The sequence below is a fragment of the Bos indicus genome, chromosome 19, assembly GCF_029378745.1.
Source record: "Bos indicus isolate NIAB-ARS_2022 breed Sahiwal x Tharparkar chromosome 19, NIAB-ARS_B.indTharparkar_mat_pri_1.0, whole genome shotgun sequence".
Classification (NCBI taxonomy): Eukaryota; Metazoa; Chordata; class Mammalia; order Artiodactyla; family Bovidae; genus Bos; species Bos indicus.
Window position 1 is genome coordinate 64,376,971 of NC_091778.1, and position 16,656 is coordinate 64,393,626.

At 40.1% G+C, this 16,656-nt stretch overlaps 1 protein-coding gene across 9 annotated transcripts in view; it reads right to left on the minus strand.

The window, feature by feature from the left end:
• The window catches only part of HELZ (helicase with zinc finger), a 152,316-nt gene that overhangs the window by 26,685 nt on the left and 108,975 nt on the right, over nt 1-16,656 (minus strand). For all 9 annotated transcript variants that reach the window (XM_070774251.1, XM_070774252.1, XM_070774245.1 and 6 more), the window contains 5 exons: nt 15,395-15,602; nt 6,000-6,079; nt 3,437-3,986; nt 2,806-3,046; nt 1,505-2,018 (listed from right to left, as the gene is read on the minus strand). In XM_070774251.1, coding sequence (XP_070630352.1) covers nt 1,505-2,018; nt 2,806-3,046; nt 3,437-3,986; nt 6,000-6,079; nt 15,395-15,602 — 1,593 coding nt within the window. The remainder of the gene's footprint in view (nt 1-1,504; nt 2,019-2,805; nt 3,047-3,436; nt 3,987-5,999; nt 6,080-15,394; nt 15,603-16,656) is intronic.

Below are 16,656 nucleotides of genomic sequence, written 5' to 3' on the forward strand. Positions count from 1 at the left end.
ATGGAAAAAATATTTGTAAATGATCTCACCATCAAAGGGTTAATTTCCAAAGCACACAAATAACTCATACAACTCAGTGGCAAGAAAGCAAACAACCCAATCAAAAAATGGGCAGGAGACCTAAACAGACATTTCTCCAAAGAGATACAGATGGCCAAAAAGCACATGAAAAGATGCTCAACATCGCTAATTATTAGAGAAATACAAATTAAAACCACAATAAGGTACCACCTCACACTAGTCAGACTGGCTATCATTAAAAAGTCTACAAATAATAAATGCTAAAGAGGGTGTGGAGAAAGGGCACCCTCCTGCACTGTTTGTGGAGTGCAAGGTGGAGCAGCAGCCACCGTGGAGAACAGTGTGGAGGCTCCTCAACAACTGGAACTGGAGCTACCACATGGTTTGGCCACTTCACGCCTGGGCACACATCTGGAAAAGACAAAAATTCTCATTTGAAAAGATACATGTGCCCCAGTGTTCATAGCAGCTCTGTTTAAAATAGCCAAACTCAGTGTCCAGTAACAGGTAAATGGATAAAGAAAATGTGTGTATGTATATATATGGGCCTTCCTTATGGCTCAGAAAAGAATCTGCCCACAATGAGGAAGACCCAGGTTCGATTCCTGGCTTGGGAAGATCCCCTAGAGAAGGAAATGGCAAAACACTCCAGCACTCTTACCTGGGAAATCCCATGGACAGAGGAGCCTGGTGGGCTACAGTCTGCGGGGTCATAAAGAGTCAGATACAACTGAGCAACTAACACTAACACACACACACACAGTGGGAGATATGTATGTCTGTGTGTGTGTGTGTGTATGTATGTGTGTGTGTGTGTGTATATAAAATAGAATACCATTCAGCTACAAAAAAAAATGAATTTTGCCATTTGCAGCAACATGGACGGACCTGGAGATTATCATTCTAAGTGAAGTCAGACAAAGTATTATATGATACCATTTATATGTAGAATCTGTAAAATAACAGAAATGAACCTACATACAAAACAGAAACAGGCACACAGTCGTAGAAAACATATGGCTATTAACTTACGGCTATCAAAAGGCGGGGAAGGGGGATAAACTGGGAGTACGGGATTAACTAATACAAACTGCTGTAAATTAAACAGATAAGCAACATAGATTTGCTGTGTAACACAGGGAATAGTATTCAGTATCTCATAATAACCCACAATGGAAAACAGATTAATAAATATACACACATGTATATATATAACTAAATCGCTTTGCTATACCCCTGAAACTAACACAATATTCTAAAGCGGCTATGCTTCAATAAAAAACAAATAAATCTTTAAAATGTAGCTGAAAAATAAGTTGCAAGAAAAGATTGTATTTACGTAAGATAATCTTTTAAGTTGCAAGAATTTAAGACTATTAAATTCAGTAAGATCTGTCCACTATCATTATCAAACCAATAAATAGTGATTTTTTCTCACAATCAACTCCTGCTGAAAGGAGAAATGGAGAAGAAAGAAACGCACCTCTTCTAAGCTGGGGAGCGAAGAGGACGACACTGTCCGAGAGGACAGCGGCTGGAGCGGCTCCTGGCCAACAGCGGGCTGGTGGGTCTGCATTTGCACGAAAGGGTTCTGCGGGGGCCTGTGAGGCAATGGAGGTAGGCCGTAGGGGAAACTCGGCCCCATCAGGTGATTCTGCTGTAAGTTAGCAAAAGTCCAAGCTCCATCAGGCGCCAGGTATTTCAGAGGAGGGGTGAGGTGCTCAGATGGCAACGAGAAAGGAGAGCTAAACATCGGGGGCGGCAGGCGCTGTGGGAACGCCGGGCTGTTGGCCACTTCAAGGTCTCTGCTGCTGTCAGTGAAGTTTGGAAAGTGGGTGCTGTGGTCTGCGCCGGACGGGGGCGAGGGGGCTGCTGGTGGGCTCCTAGTCTGAATTTGTCTATATTGCAAAAGCCTTGATTGAGGTGGTGGCATTTCAGCTAGTTCCCGTGTTTCACTTTGCTCACGATTAGACAGTTCTCTGAGTAAGTCTTGAAACCTATGTAAGGATGATGAAATATGAGGAGAGCTTAGTCAACTACATGTGTAATTTTTACAAACAAAAGCACAGTAACTAGAACTAGCATTAATTCATCTCAAAAGTAAGCATCAATGCTCACAGATGTTGAGCTGAAGACACTAAATATACCCAAGTATCTGATTTCTTTCTTCCCCTTGGCTTTAAAAGCAACTGTCCTTGTCTTTCCATGCGTTTGGTAGCTGGCAGTTACAGAAGGTCACCGTAACAGTGGATCTTACTCAGAAGGGATTAGGAAACGCTTCACTGCAGTCAAATGACACACCATAAAAACAAATTTAGAATGAGCACTGAATACTCAAACATCTGACTTAAAAGAGGGTAGAATTTTGTGCAAAAAATATATTGATAGTAAATTTATAATTTTTAACTTTTAACCTCTAATTTAATTCTGTTCTCTTTACATTCTTTGCATTATGACTGAATACGGAAAAAACACCCACAGTGATGGTACATGTCTCTTTCACAAGAGACTGCAAAGCCAGAGGCCACATAAATGCACGGTCCACAGCAGACCTTCCACGCCTAGGTTTTCACAAAAGTTACTTCTAAAAAGGTGTTCTGTATTTTAGAGTCAATCAACAGAACTGTGTAGCAGCTGCCTAGAAGGCTGGCATCCAATTTCTTTGGGACAGTATTCCAGTATGAGGCTAAACGGACAACATACAAGAGAGAAAACAGTAAGCAGGCCACATTTCAGGGGCCCTTTTCAGTCTGCTGAAATGAGTGTGAGTCAGTTGTTTCTGACCGTGAGTCAGTTGTTTCTGCTTCATCTTCGGCACTGCTGGGGAGTTTCCAGTCTGCTCTCACTGGGGGCTGATGCAATCCAACGGGCGGCTGGGGAAGGTGCTGGAGGTGCGGGTGAGGGTGGTGATGGTGCGGGTACGGGAGGCTGCCCTGACTGAGATAGGCGTGGTGCTCGCTCCACTGCTGTAGCCGCACATGCTGCTGCCTCAGGGTTTCCAGAGCCACACTCCCGTGCATACGATCTGTAAACATATTTGTAACAAGTTTAAGTTTTCAGCATTTAGGGTTTCCAGTTAATTTCTTCAAGAATTTTTACAATCAGATATTCTCCACAGAGACATGGCTACCATGTGAGTTTGGAGAAAACAGGACTTCTAATTTTGCAGTAACTAAATCACGGTAATGATGGGGATTCCTCCTCACCCACAGCATGACGTAACCTGACACCAACTGTACGCTTAGTTCTGTGTAGCATTTGGAACTAGATTCTGATTATTACACTAAGTGATTTTTTGGCCAGCGTTATGTGAAGAAGTTACTCAATCCTGAGTCAAATGAATACTGTACAGCACATGTCTCTGAAGTAAACACTCTCAGACGCTGTCCCGTCCTGCAGTGACACGAGAACTCACCCAAAGCCTCCCCCATCGGCAGGCCCGGGGGGCTCTCGTCCGGGAAGCTGTTCAGAGGTGAAGGCAGGATGGGGCCGGGCTGTGCGAGGGCCCGCAGGGGACTGTGGCCCTCCTGCAGCACGGGTGGGGGCTGCTGCTCGGGAACCACAGCCTCTGCAGGCGGGGACTGTGGTCGGTGGGGAACCGCGTTATTGAAAAACGCGCTGCCGGGGCCAGCCGGGTAGGCAGGGGAGAGCTGAGGCGGCGGCGGGCCCAGCTGAGGGGCCACCTGACTGGGCTGGGCTGGCACGGGGCTCGGCTGTTCAGGCAAGTTACTCTGCTGCTGATTCAGCAAGGCGTGCTGCTGCGGAATTGGGAAGGGTGGTCTCGGGAGCTGGGGGAGGGGATGAAAATGACGACCGGGGATGGCATACTGGGCATGGGGGGCAGGGAGAGGAAGGTTTATGTGTCTTGGGGTGAGATTATCTTTGCGATGAAATTTGGGATGGGGATAAACAATGCCAGAACGTGATTCAGGACTTCTGTTCTGTGGGTTTGATTCCAAATCAATCTAAAAAAAATAGAGAAATATTTTTTAGCTGCAGAAGATCTAAGTCCTGTGGCTGCCCACCCCTCCTCCCCTCAGCACTTCTAAAGGACATGATCCATTCTTATCAGCAGGAGCAGGAGCACTGCGTGCCTAGTAAATCACTTTCTGACAATCAAATAAGAGAATATGCTTTACATCAGGGAAGATGAAACTGAAAAAACGCATATTAAATCTGAGTCATAAAGAGAGATACTATTATTTTATTAGCATATTGACTTTAAAAACATCATTTTTTTTTTACACTTCCTTCCTTGGAAAGACAACCAATTATTTACTACTGATATAAATAATTGAAATGTGTTCTTTCTTTCTGATTTTATTGCTTTTATACATCTCTTCCCTCAAACATATCTACATTAAAATAAAAAACCTGTCTCAACTTAACTTTGAAGTGAACAAAAAAATAAGTACTATATCATCTTTGAATAATCACTTCAGCTGTCAATTTTTGCCATCATTCCTTCAACAAACACTTATTGAGGGCGTACCAAGGACGCTGTGCCTGGTGTGGGAGATTAAAGGCACAATAAGTCTGTATCTGTACCATCGAGAGTGCAGAGCGAGGGCTGGCAGACCATGGCCCCCAGGCCATTTCCAGTCCACTATATTTTTGTACAAAAAGTTTTACTGGAACACAGCCACACTCATTCGTTTACATGTTGTCTGTGTCTGTTTTCTCACAACGATGGCAGAGGTGAGTAGCTGCAACAGAAGCCATATGGCCCACAAAGTCTGAAAATTTACTATTTGGCCTCTTACAGAAAGTTTGCTAAAATCTGGCTCAGAGTCCAGTAAAGGACATCAACATGTAAACTTAAAATCAGAGGTGTTGTAAGATGATGTGACATGAGATCCCACAGCCTGAGAAAATCAAAGGTGACTTCACAGAGATGATGACACTTGAGCTGAATCTTTACAAGAGGTTGGAGTTTTGCAGTGAGGGAAAGACATACTAGATAAAGGTAACAGCTTACACACTGAGAGAGGAGAGAAGAGAAAAAGTACGGTGGATCTGAGGGGATGAGAAGTTTTGTGTACACAGAGCTACAACTAGGCTTGCATGCTAATTTCCTCCTCGACATCAAATGAAACTACAACAGCCCAATTACACAAGACCCTGAATGATTCAATACTGAATATAAACATTTTTCTTTTAATCTCAAAAACTGTGGTAAGCTACTGAAAGTTTTTAAGCTACTGAGTGCTGTCTTCCTTCTGAAACACAAGAAGGGAAGTGACTGGAAGAGGAGACATTAGTTTTCATGGAAACTCCCTCTGAGGCTGGTGATGAAGAAGTAAGGGTGTCTGAGGACAAAAAGTGTCAAGTCCAAAGTTCTCAGCTAGCAGGGTGAAATCCTGAGGGTTTAATCTCTAAGGCGAGGTCATCTTCTGATCATGAGAATAATGGCAGAAGGTACCCAGTCACCAAAAGAGCTGCTGAGTAAACTGGGCAAAGGGAGCCTGGCACACGTAAGAGACACATGGAGGTGCCCCACGGGCGCCCCGATTAGGAGACGCGAATCTCCAGTAGCACTGATTCAACCATGATTTGACTTTTCCCTAACTGGTTCATGAGTACAGACGCAGATGAACAAACAGGTTAAGAGTTAAGGATGGACACAGCAGGCGTGATGAGAGGGGACTTGAGAATGTTAAGTCTTCCTTCACTGTAACAGCTCTTCCCAATCTGAGATAATTTTTAATGACACAACTATAGCTATGTCTTCACTTACTACTTTATCATAAGAAGTCTCTAAATTTGAGTCTATCACTGAATAACATAATTTGAGAAAAGTACTCTGATAAAGAAAATAATGTAGCGAAGAAACAGCAGAGGGAGAGAGTGCAATGTGCCCTCATCAAACAACAAAACCTAAAAGGGGAGATAATTTTCTATAAAACACCAGGATTCTAAGATGATCAATTAAATTAAATCCATGAGAACAATGCATTCACCAAAGGTAAATCACATACCTGTTTTGCTTCTGTAGGTTTTTTCTCTGGTGTTCGAATCTTATTAATTTCAGGTCCAGGATTATTTGTATCACTTTTACCTAAGGAAATATTTTAAAGCTGTTATACACTGTCTCCAGTAGATGTCACAAATTCCAATGACTATTCAATATTAGACAGAAAGTAGGATATTTTAAACATTTTTTCACCCATTATTGAGTATTACTACTTTGGTTTTGTTCTTAAAATTTTGGAGTTGCAATTTCTCAGCAAGAAAGAAAGTTTATAAATAAAGCAAATTTCTTTGACAAGGCAAAAACTCAGTAAGGGATAACCTTAAAACAAATAATCCAAAAGATAATTGCCCATTCTCTAGGAGTTTACAGCCTCATTTTTGTAGACTAGACTTAGAAAAGGCCTTGGTGTTCCTGCCTATGTATGGCTTAATACTTTGGCCACTTACAAATGCAATTAAGCAAAAATCCAAATAATCTGTCTATTTTATTTAGTAAAGGAATCTAAGATCCCCTGGAGGAAGGCATGCCAACCCACTCCAGTATTCCTGCCTGGAGAATCCCATGCACAGAGAAGCCTGGTGGGGTACAGTCCATGGGGTCGCAAAGAGCTGGAAATGACTGAAGCAACTTAGCACACATGCACGCAAAGGAATCTAAACTAAATAAAGATATTCTGAAAAGAATGCAGTTCTATTTTCAAAAGTAATAGATATCAAACTAAATATAAGTGGATGATAAATAATAAAGGAAGCATATTAAGGTTAAAAAAATCACAATTATAATAGACAAATAACGCTAGTTCACGCATGTGAAAGGCTTTTAATCTATAAGAACTAACTACTGGATATTCTAAACCTCTTGAAAGAATCCTTAATTTGAGTTCTTCCTTGAAAACATTCTTTTAAGAATGGCACTGGAACTCTGTGCCAAAAATAGCCTTACTACTAAACCTCAGAAATGAAAACTACAACGCCCAAGATGAAAATACACCAGATGGAGTGAGCAGATTAGACATTGCAGAAGAAAAACAGTGAACCTGAAAGCATTAGCAGTAGAAACAATGCTTGATGAAACACAAAAAGAAAAAAGAATTTTTTTAAAAATGAAAAGGGCATTATCACAGTGGAAGTGATAAACAGATTCAAGGGATTAGACCTGACAGAGTGTTTGAAGAACTATGGACGGAGGTTCATGACATTGTACAGGGGGCAGGGATCAAGACCTCCCACATGAACTGTGGGAAAATTTTAGCTCAGTTCAGTCGCTCAATTGTGTCTGCTCTTTGCGACCCCATGAACCGCACACAGCACGCCAGGCCTCCTTGTCCATCACCAACTCCCAGAGTTTACCCAAACTCATGTCCATTGAGTCAGTGATGCCATCCAACCATCTCATCCTCTGTCATCCCCTTTTCCTCCCACCTTCAATCTTTCCCAGTATCAGAGTCTTTTCAAATGAGTCAGCTCTTCGCATCAGGTGGCCAAAGTATTGGAGTTTCAGCTTCAACATCAGTCCTTCGAGAAGCCTAATAAATCTATGCCCCAACCAGTAATGCTGAAGAAGCTGAACAGTTCTATGAAGACCTATGAGACCTTCTAGAACTAAAACCCAAAAAAGATGTCCTTCTCATTATAGGTGATTGGAATGCAAAATTAGGAAGTCAAGAAATACCTGGAGTAACATGCAAATTTGGCCTTGGAGTACAGAATGAAGCAGGGCAAAGGTTAATAGAGTTTTGCCAAGAGAATGCACCAGTCATAGCAAATACCCTCTTCCAACAAACACAGAAGAAGACGTCATACATGGACATCACCAGATGGTCAACACCAAAATCAGATTGATTATATTCTTTGCAGCCAAAGATGGAGAGGCTCTATACAGTCAGCAAAAGCAAGACTGGGAACTGACTGTGGCTCAGATCATGCACTCCTTACTGCCAAATTCAGGCTTAAATTGAAGAAAGTAGGGAAAACCACTAGACCATTCCAAATCAAATCCCTTATGATTATACAGTGGAAGTGATAAACAAATTCAAGGGATTAGATCTGACAGAGTGCTTGAAGAACTATGGATGGATGACATTGTACAGGACGCAGTGATCAAGACCATCCCCAATAAAAAGAAATGCAAAAAGGCAAAATGGTTGTTTAAGGAGGCCTTACAAATAGCTGAGAAAAGAAGAGACGAGAAAAGCAAAGAAGAAAAGGAAAGATATACCCATTTGAATGCAGTTTCTTTTTTTTTTATTTTATTTTTAAACTTTACAATATTGTATTAGTTTTGCCAAATATCGAAATGAATCCGCCACAGGTATACATGTGTTCCCCATCCTGAACCCTCCTCCCTCCTCCCTCCCCATACCATCCCTCTGGGTTGTCCCAGTTCACGAGCCCCAAGCATCCAGTATCGTGCATCGAACCTGGACTGGCGACTCGTTTCATACATGATATTATACATGTTTCAATGCCATTCTCCCAAATCTTATGCAAAGAAATAGAGGAAAACAATAGAATGGGGAAGACTAGAGATCTCTTCAAGAAAATCAGGGACACCAAGGGAACATTTCATGCAAAGATGGGCTCAATAAAGGACAAAAATGCTATGGACCTAACAGAAGCAGAAGATATTAAGATGAGGTGGCAAGAATACACAGAAGAACTATACAAAAAAACCCAGATCATCACAATGGTGTGGTCACTCACCTAGAGCCAGACATCCTGGAATGTGAAGTCAAGTGGGCCTTAGGAAGCATCACTAAGAACAAAGCTAGTGGAGGTGATGGAATTCCAGTTGAGCGATTTCAAATCCTAAAAGATGATGCTGCGAAAGTGCTGTACTCAATATGCCAGCAAATTTGGAAAACTCAGCAGTGGCCACAGGACTGGAAAAGGTCAGTTTTCATTCCAATCCCAAAGAAAGGAATTGTCAAAGAATGCTCAAACTACCTCACAATTGCACTCATCTCACACACTAGCAAAGTAATGCTCAAAATTCTCCAAGCCAGGCTTCAACAGTATGTGAACCGTGAACTTCCAGATGTTCAAGCTGGATTTAGAAAAGGCAGAGAAACCAGAGATCAAATTGCCAACATCCGCTGGATCATCAAAAAACCAAGAGAGTTCCAGAAAAACATCGACTTCTGCTTTATTGACTATGCCAAAGCCTTTAACTGTGTGGATCACAACAAACTGTAGAAAATTCTTTAAGAGATGCGATTACCAGAGGACCTGACTTGCCTCCTTTGAAGTGTGTATGCAAGTCAAGAAGCAACAGAACTGGGCATGAAACAACGGACTGGTTCCAAATCAGGAAAGGAGTACATCAAGGCTGTATATTGTCATCCTGCTTATTTAACTTATATGCAGAATACATCATGAGAAATGCTGGACTGGATGAAGCACAAGCAGGAATCAAGATTGCTGGGAGAAATATCAATAATCTCAGATATGCAGATGACACTACCCTTATGGCAGAAGGCAAAGAAGAACTAAACAGCCTCTTGATGAAAGTGAAAGAGGAGAGTCAAAAAGTTGGCTTAAAACTCAACATTCAGAAAAGTAAGATCATGGCATCTGGTCCCATCACTTCATCACAAATAGATGGGGAAACAATGGAAACAGTGACAGACTTTATTTGTTTTTTTGGGGGGGGGGCTCCAAAATCACTGCAGATGGTGATTGCAGCCATGAAATTAAGAGATGCTTGCTCCTTGGAAGAAAAGTTATGACCAACCTAGACAGCATAATAAAAAGCAGAGATATTATTTGCTAACAAAGGTCTGTCTAGTCAAAGTTATGGTTTTTCGTGTAGTCATGTATGGATGTGAAAGTTGGACTATAAAGAAAGCTGAGCACCAAAGAATTGATTCTTTGGAACTGTGGTGTTGGAGAAGACTCTTGAGAGCCCCCTGGACTGCAAGGAGCTCCAACCAGTCAATCCTAAAGGCGATCAGTCCTGGGTGTTCATTGGAAGGACTGATGCTGAAGCTGAAACTCCAATACTTTGGCCACCTCACGCGAAGAGCTGACTCATTTGAAAAGACCCTGATACTGGGATTGACTGAAGGAGGGAGAAGAAGGGGATGACAGAGGATGAGATGGTTGGATGGCATCACCGACTCAATGGACATGAGTTGGAGTAAACTCCGGGAGTTGGTGATGGACAGGGAGGCCTGGTGTGCTGCAGTCTATGGGGTCGCAAAGAGTCAGACACGGCTGATTGACTGAACTGAACTGAACTGAACTGAACTGAATAAATGGGTAGCTGAAATTCCAGAAGAGAAAAAGAGGTGAGACAGAAACAAATTCTAACGAAACAGAAATCAAAGCTTTCCAAATTTGATGAAAACTGTAAACCCACATATCCAAGAAGCTCAACAAACCCCAAACCCAAGAAGCATGGATAAAACTACTCCAAGGAATATTATCCTAATCAAATTACTTAAACTAGTATAAAAAGAAACTCTTAAAAGTAGTTAGAGAAAAAAAGACATGTTATATACAGAAAAACAAAGATAAAGATGACATCAGATTTCTCACTGGAAACAATATAAGCAAGAAAAGGAAAAGATAAAAACTATCAACCAAGATTCTCTACCCTGGAAAAATCTTTCAAAAATGATAGTGAAATAAAAACATTTTCAGACATATAAATGCTGAAAGAATTTATCACCAACAGGCTTGAAGTACAAGGAGTGTTAAAAGAAGTACTTCAGGCAGAAGAAAACTTATTCAAATAGAAACATGAATATCAAGATTATCAGAAATACAACATGGAGATACAAAAGATTATTTCTCTTATTATTTAAAACACTTTAAAAAGATTCTTGGCTATTTCAATGAAAATAATAACAATGTTTGGGGCTTATAACATATGTAAAAGTAAAATGTATGAAAACAATACTTAAAGGCCAGAAGGGGAAAAACTGAAATATTGTAATGTTCTTTTGCTATACCTAAAGTGATAAAACATAAAACGGAAAGTAAACTGTGGTGAATTAAAGATGAATGCTATTAAGCTTAAAGCAAATACTAAAATAATAAAAAGAGCTAAAGCTAATGATCCAACAAAGGAGATAAAATGGAAACATAAAACATATGCAACTAATTCAAAAGAAGGCAGAATCAAAGGAAAAAGGGAACAAAACCAGACTGGACAAATTTAAGACAGATAGGAAGATGATAAAATAACTCTATCAATAATCACATCAAGTATAAATGTTCTAGATCTGCCAACTAAACAACAGAGATTGTCATATTAGATTTTTTGTAAACTAAAAGAAATACACTTTAAGTATAAAGACACAAACAGATTAAAAACAGAAGTTAAAACAAATACTGTGCTGCTGCTGCTGCTGCTAAGTCACTTCAGTCGTGTCCGACTCTGTGTGACCCCATAGACGGCAGCCCACCAGGCTCCCCCATCCCTGGGATATTCCAGGCAAGAACACTGGAGTGGGTTGCCATTTCCTTCTCCAATGCGTGAAAGTGAAAAGTGAAAGTGAAGTCGCTCAGTCGTGTCCGACTGTTGAGACCCCATGGACGGCAGCCTACCAGGCTCCTCCGTCCATGGGATTTTCCAGGCAAGAGTACTGGAGTGGGGTGCCATTGCCTTCTCCGAAATACTGTGCTATCACTTGCCAAAAGAAAGCTGAAGTGTCTGCACTGATCTTCAGCAAAGTAGAGCACAGAGCAAAGAATATTATCAGAGATAAAGAACTCCATTCCATAATGAAAAATGAGTTAATTAATCAAGAGTTGTTGTTGTTCAGTCGCTAAGTCGTGTCTGACTCTTTGTGACCCCATGAACTGTGGCATGCCAGGCTTTCCTGTCCTTCACTATCTCCCTGAGTTTGCTCAAACTCATGTCCAAGAGTATACAATTCTAAATGTTTATGTACCTAACATCAGAAACTTCAAAAATCATCAAGAAAAAGTCAAAGGAAAAATAGATAAACACCAAAGGAAAAATATTTGGAGAATTCAACATTCCTCTCTCAATATTCATTTTTAACAGGTAGACAGAAAACCAGCAAAGACAAAGCGGCCTTAAGCAGCCTATGAAGCGCCCTGGCCTGCAGCACTGGAGCGCTCCACTCTTATCCAATGTGCACGGAGCACTGGAAAGACAGACCGCATCCTGAGCTGTGAAACACATCTCAATAAGCTCAAAAGGATTCAGGTCATGCAAAGTGTGTTACCTTATCACAACTGAATTAAAACTAGAAAGCAGTAAGAGAAAAATACTTACAAAATCTCTAATAACTCACCTAAATTCACCTTTGTAAATAATCCATGGATCTAATTTTAAGAGAAATCAGAAAGTGTACTGGACTGAATGAAATAAAAATGTAACACTGGGATTCTGCAGGATGCACTACTGGGGAGATACCTGTATCAATCCAGGCCGTCACCTGAACAAAATACGTGCAAGATTTGTAGTTTGAACAAAAACCTTTTTTAAGGCACAAAGTAAGGATCTTAAAGAAGAGAGAGACACTCTGTTCATATATCAGAAAATTAAATATTAAGATGTCAGTTCTCCCCCAAAACTGACCCACAGATTCAACCAATTCTAATCAAAATCCCAGCAGGCTTTCCAGGAGAAACTGATAAGCTGATTCTAAAATGTAGGTGAAAATGCAAAGGACCTGGAATAGAGTCTTCTGAAAAAGAAGAATAAAGTTGGAGGACTCACACTACCTGATTTCAAGACTTTCATAAAGCTATAGCACTCAACAGGAGCATATTTGGCAAAAATAAGCACATGCCCAGCAGAAGACAACACAGCCTTCACACATGTGGTAAACTGACTTTAACAAAGGCACCAGGCGATTTTAACGGAGGAAAGGAGACTGCTCTCAAAAAATGGTGTTAGCTGTTTACAATAGCCAGGACATGGAAGCAACCTAGATGTCCATCAGCAGATGGATGGATAAGAAAGCTGTGGTACATATACACAATGGAGTATTACTCACTTATTAAAAAGAATGCATTTGAATCAGTTCTAATGAGGTGGATGAAACTGGAGCCTATTATACAGAGTGAAGTAAGCCAGAAAGAAAAACACCAGTACAGTATATTAAGGCATATATATGGCATTTAGAAAGGTGATAGCAATGACCCTATACGCAAGACAGCAAAAGAGACAGATGTAGAGAACAGACTGTTGGACTCTGTGGGAGAGGGCGAGGGTGGGATGATTTGAGAGAATAGCACTGAAGCACGTATATTACCATGTGTGAAACAGATCGCCAGTCCAGGTTTGATGCATGAGACAGGGTGCTCAGGGCTGGTGCACTGGGATGACCCTGAGGGATGGGATGGAGAGGGAGGTGGGAGGCGGGGTTCAGGATGGGGAACACATGTACACCCATGGCTGATTCATGTTAATGTATGGCAAAAACCACTACAATACTGTAAAGTAATTAGCCCCCAATTAAAATAAATTAATTTTTTAAAAATAAAGAAAAACAAAAAAATGGTGTTAGAACGACTGAGCATACATATATGCAAAACAAAATGATCATAAAGAAAATTTTCAATTCTTACCTCATACCATATATAAAAATTAACTCAAAGTAGACCCTAATAGCAGCTGAAACTATTAAACTTCTAGAAAAAAACACAGAAGGCAAAAAAATTTCAGAAATAATGCCAAAAACATGGCACATAGAAGAAAAAAAAATGAATAAACTGGACTTCATCAAAAATGGAAACTTCTATTCTTTGAAAGATACTGTTAAGAAAATTAAAAGGCAAGAGACAACCTAGGAGAGAATATTTTCAAAACACACATCTAATTAAAGGTTTTTATCCAGAATGTATAAAGAACTCTTATAACTTAGTAAGACAAGCCAATAAAGAAGTAGACAAAAGATATGAATAGACACTGCATCAAAGACGTACACATAACAAATACGCCCAACGAAGGGATACTCAACATCACTGCTCACCAGGAACGTGCAAAACAATACAGCAATTGGATACTATCAGATATCCATGAGCAAGGGTAAAATTTAAAAAGCTGATGGCACTAAGAACTAAGGAGAACTAAGGAGCAACCAGAAATCTCACACATCGTAGAAATTAAAAATGGTTTTGGTCACTTTAGAAAACAGTATGGCAGTTTGTTACAAAGTTAACAGAAGTGCCAACATAACAGTTCATCCTGGGTATTTACCCAAGAGAAATGAAAATATGTTTGACACATGTTCATGGCAGCTTTACTCATGACAGCCAAAACTCAGAAATAATTAAGGACAGATAAAAACAATTAATGGATAAAGACAGTACAGTTCATCCATACAAGGGACTACTAATCAACAGCAGAAAGGAACAAACAACTGATACAGACAACACAAATCAACCTCAAAAGTTTAAATTAAGCTAAGTGAGCGAGCCCAGACACTATGATTTAATGTACATGACAGACTAAAGACAAAACTACAGGGACATAAGTCAGAGGAGCAGTCGCCCAGGGCTGGGGCTGGAGGAGGAGACTGACTGCAAAGGAATAAGAGGGTGTCTCTAGGGTAATGTAAAAACTCTGAATGTCGATACTGGTGGTGGTGAACACCTCTATATATGTGTCAAAACACGTCAAACTACATTTTAAAAGGCTGAATTTTACCATGTATAAATTATACCTCAATGAACTAGAGGTTAAAAAATATAGAGGGTAATATTTCCTTATTTATAAATTCTAGTAGACAAGAGACTAGGATTTACAGAAGAAAAAACTACTGTAAATCAATTATTGCCAGAGTAGTCATTCATGTTTGCTACTAAGTCGCTTCAGTTGTGTCTCTGTGTGACCCCACAGACGGAAGCCCACCAAGCTCTCCCGTCCCTGGGATTCTCCAGGCAAGAATACTGGAGTGGATTGCCATTTCCTTCTCCATGCATGAAAGTGAAAAGTGCAAGTGAAGTCACTCAGTCATGTCCGACCCTCAGTGACCCCATGGACTTCAGCCTTCCAGGCTCCTCCATCCATGGGATTTTCCAGGCAATAGTACTGGAGTGGGGTGCCATTGCCTTCTCCAAGTCATTTATGTTTAGTATGCTATAAAAATATTTTGCATCAACAAAAATGTTTAACAGGAGAGGGCTTACTGTCTCAGTTTTAAATGATTATCATTTAAAATTATCTAAATACGAACTTTTTTTTTTCAGAAAATGGATAATATTAATCGTAAGTGACAGGCTTCATGCAAATTATGTATATCTGTGCACATATCTGTGTCTTCTGGAGAGAGGACCCAGGGTTTTTATATTGGATTCCTTCTCAAAGAGGTCTTCTATGAACAAGCTAACAACCATCCTGCTAGAGGAACTTTACATGGTGATACCACTTGGCATGTCATCAACTCATGAGCATGAGAACAATGAAGCAGCTCACCGTTGCGACTTTGCTCATGTTGATCCTTCTCCTGATGCTGATTCTGTGGCTGCCCTATGCTGACAGGTGGGTGGTGCCCAAGGCCATAAGGAATAGGAGACCCACGTCCATGTGTCTGTAAGAGGTTCATGTTGTAGGCCATTGCTGCCTGGTGTGTAATGATTCGAGGATCAACCGCAAACCTGCCCTGGTATCCTGTCCATGGCACCTAGGTTATTACAAGAAACAAAATAATTGCTTTAAGGGCATTTTGGCAGTCAAACTGCTATAGTGCTATTAATTAGGAAAGAGCAAACACACAGAGATGTAAATTCTACCAAACTGAATAACTACAAAACGAATGCTGGTGGTAACAACTGGTAGAATGATGGTTGTATCTTAACTAGCTCTTTGAATCTTTAGTGTGGAAGGGAAAATTGATCATTTCCTGTATACACTAGGTTAGGAAGAAATCAAGGACTTAAAATAGGTATTAACAATTATTTTTTGAGGCATCAAATCATTTTATAGACTTGAATCATTTTCCTTCAATATGAATGTACATATGTAACAGATTACCATGAAAATTGCCTTTTAAAGTCATAACTGTATAGATATATGGTTTAATAAACTTGAATAAAAGAACAGGGAAAAAATTTAAGAAAGAATTCAGTCTAAAGAGTCTCAACCCAAAAAAATATGTATTACTACTCTTTTATATGACTAACCAAATCATTTAAGGTTCATTTACTGTCAGCAAAATTCAAACAGGTCACTAATTTAACTAATGCTTCTGATTAATTAAACTACAGAAACAGAAAATTTCTTTAGGTGTGTCTAAATATATAATTGCTGCATATTAACACAAAAGGAATAAATATGATGACATCTGAGCTACCATCTCTATTATTTGAATCTAACTGTTAAATGCAGACTCTTAGAAATCTTATATAATAAAAGCCTCTGTGACCTAGCGAAATGAAATCTAGATCCTAAGCGACTTACTATTTAAAGCAGATGATGTATAATGTTGCCAGGCTGTCTGGGAAGAAATAACTCAGCTAAAATTCAAAGTCTATGGGGAGTCGACATAAATGAGATACTTCTTATTGACAGTTATCCTCCCTGGCTGCCGTGATTGTGAACTATCATGACCAATACGGCTGAAAAATGCCAGCAGCTATGCATTTTTGCATTTTGGGAGTGTGGACAGGGGTGTCCAAGATCCTTGACAGTGATCACCTCCATTTGAAATTATAGCACTTGTCTTAAATGAAAGAAAT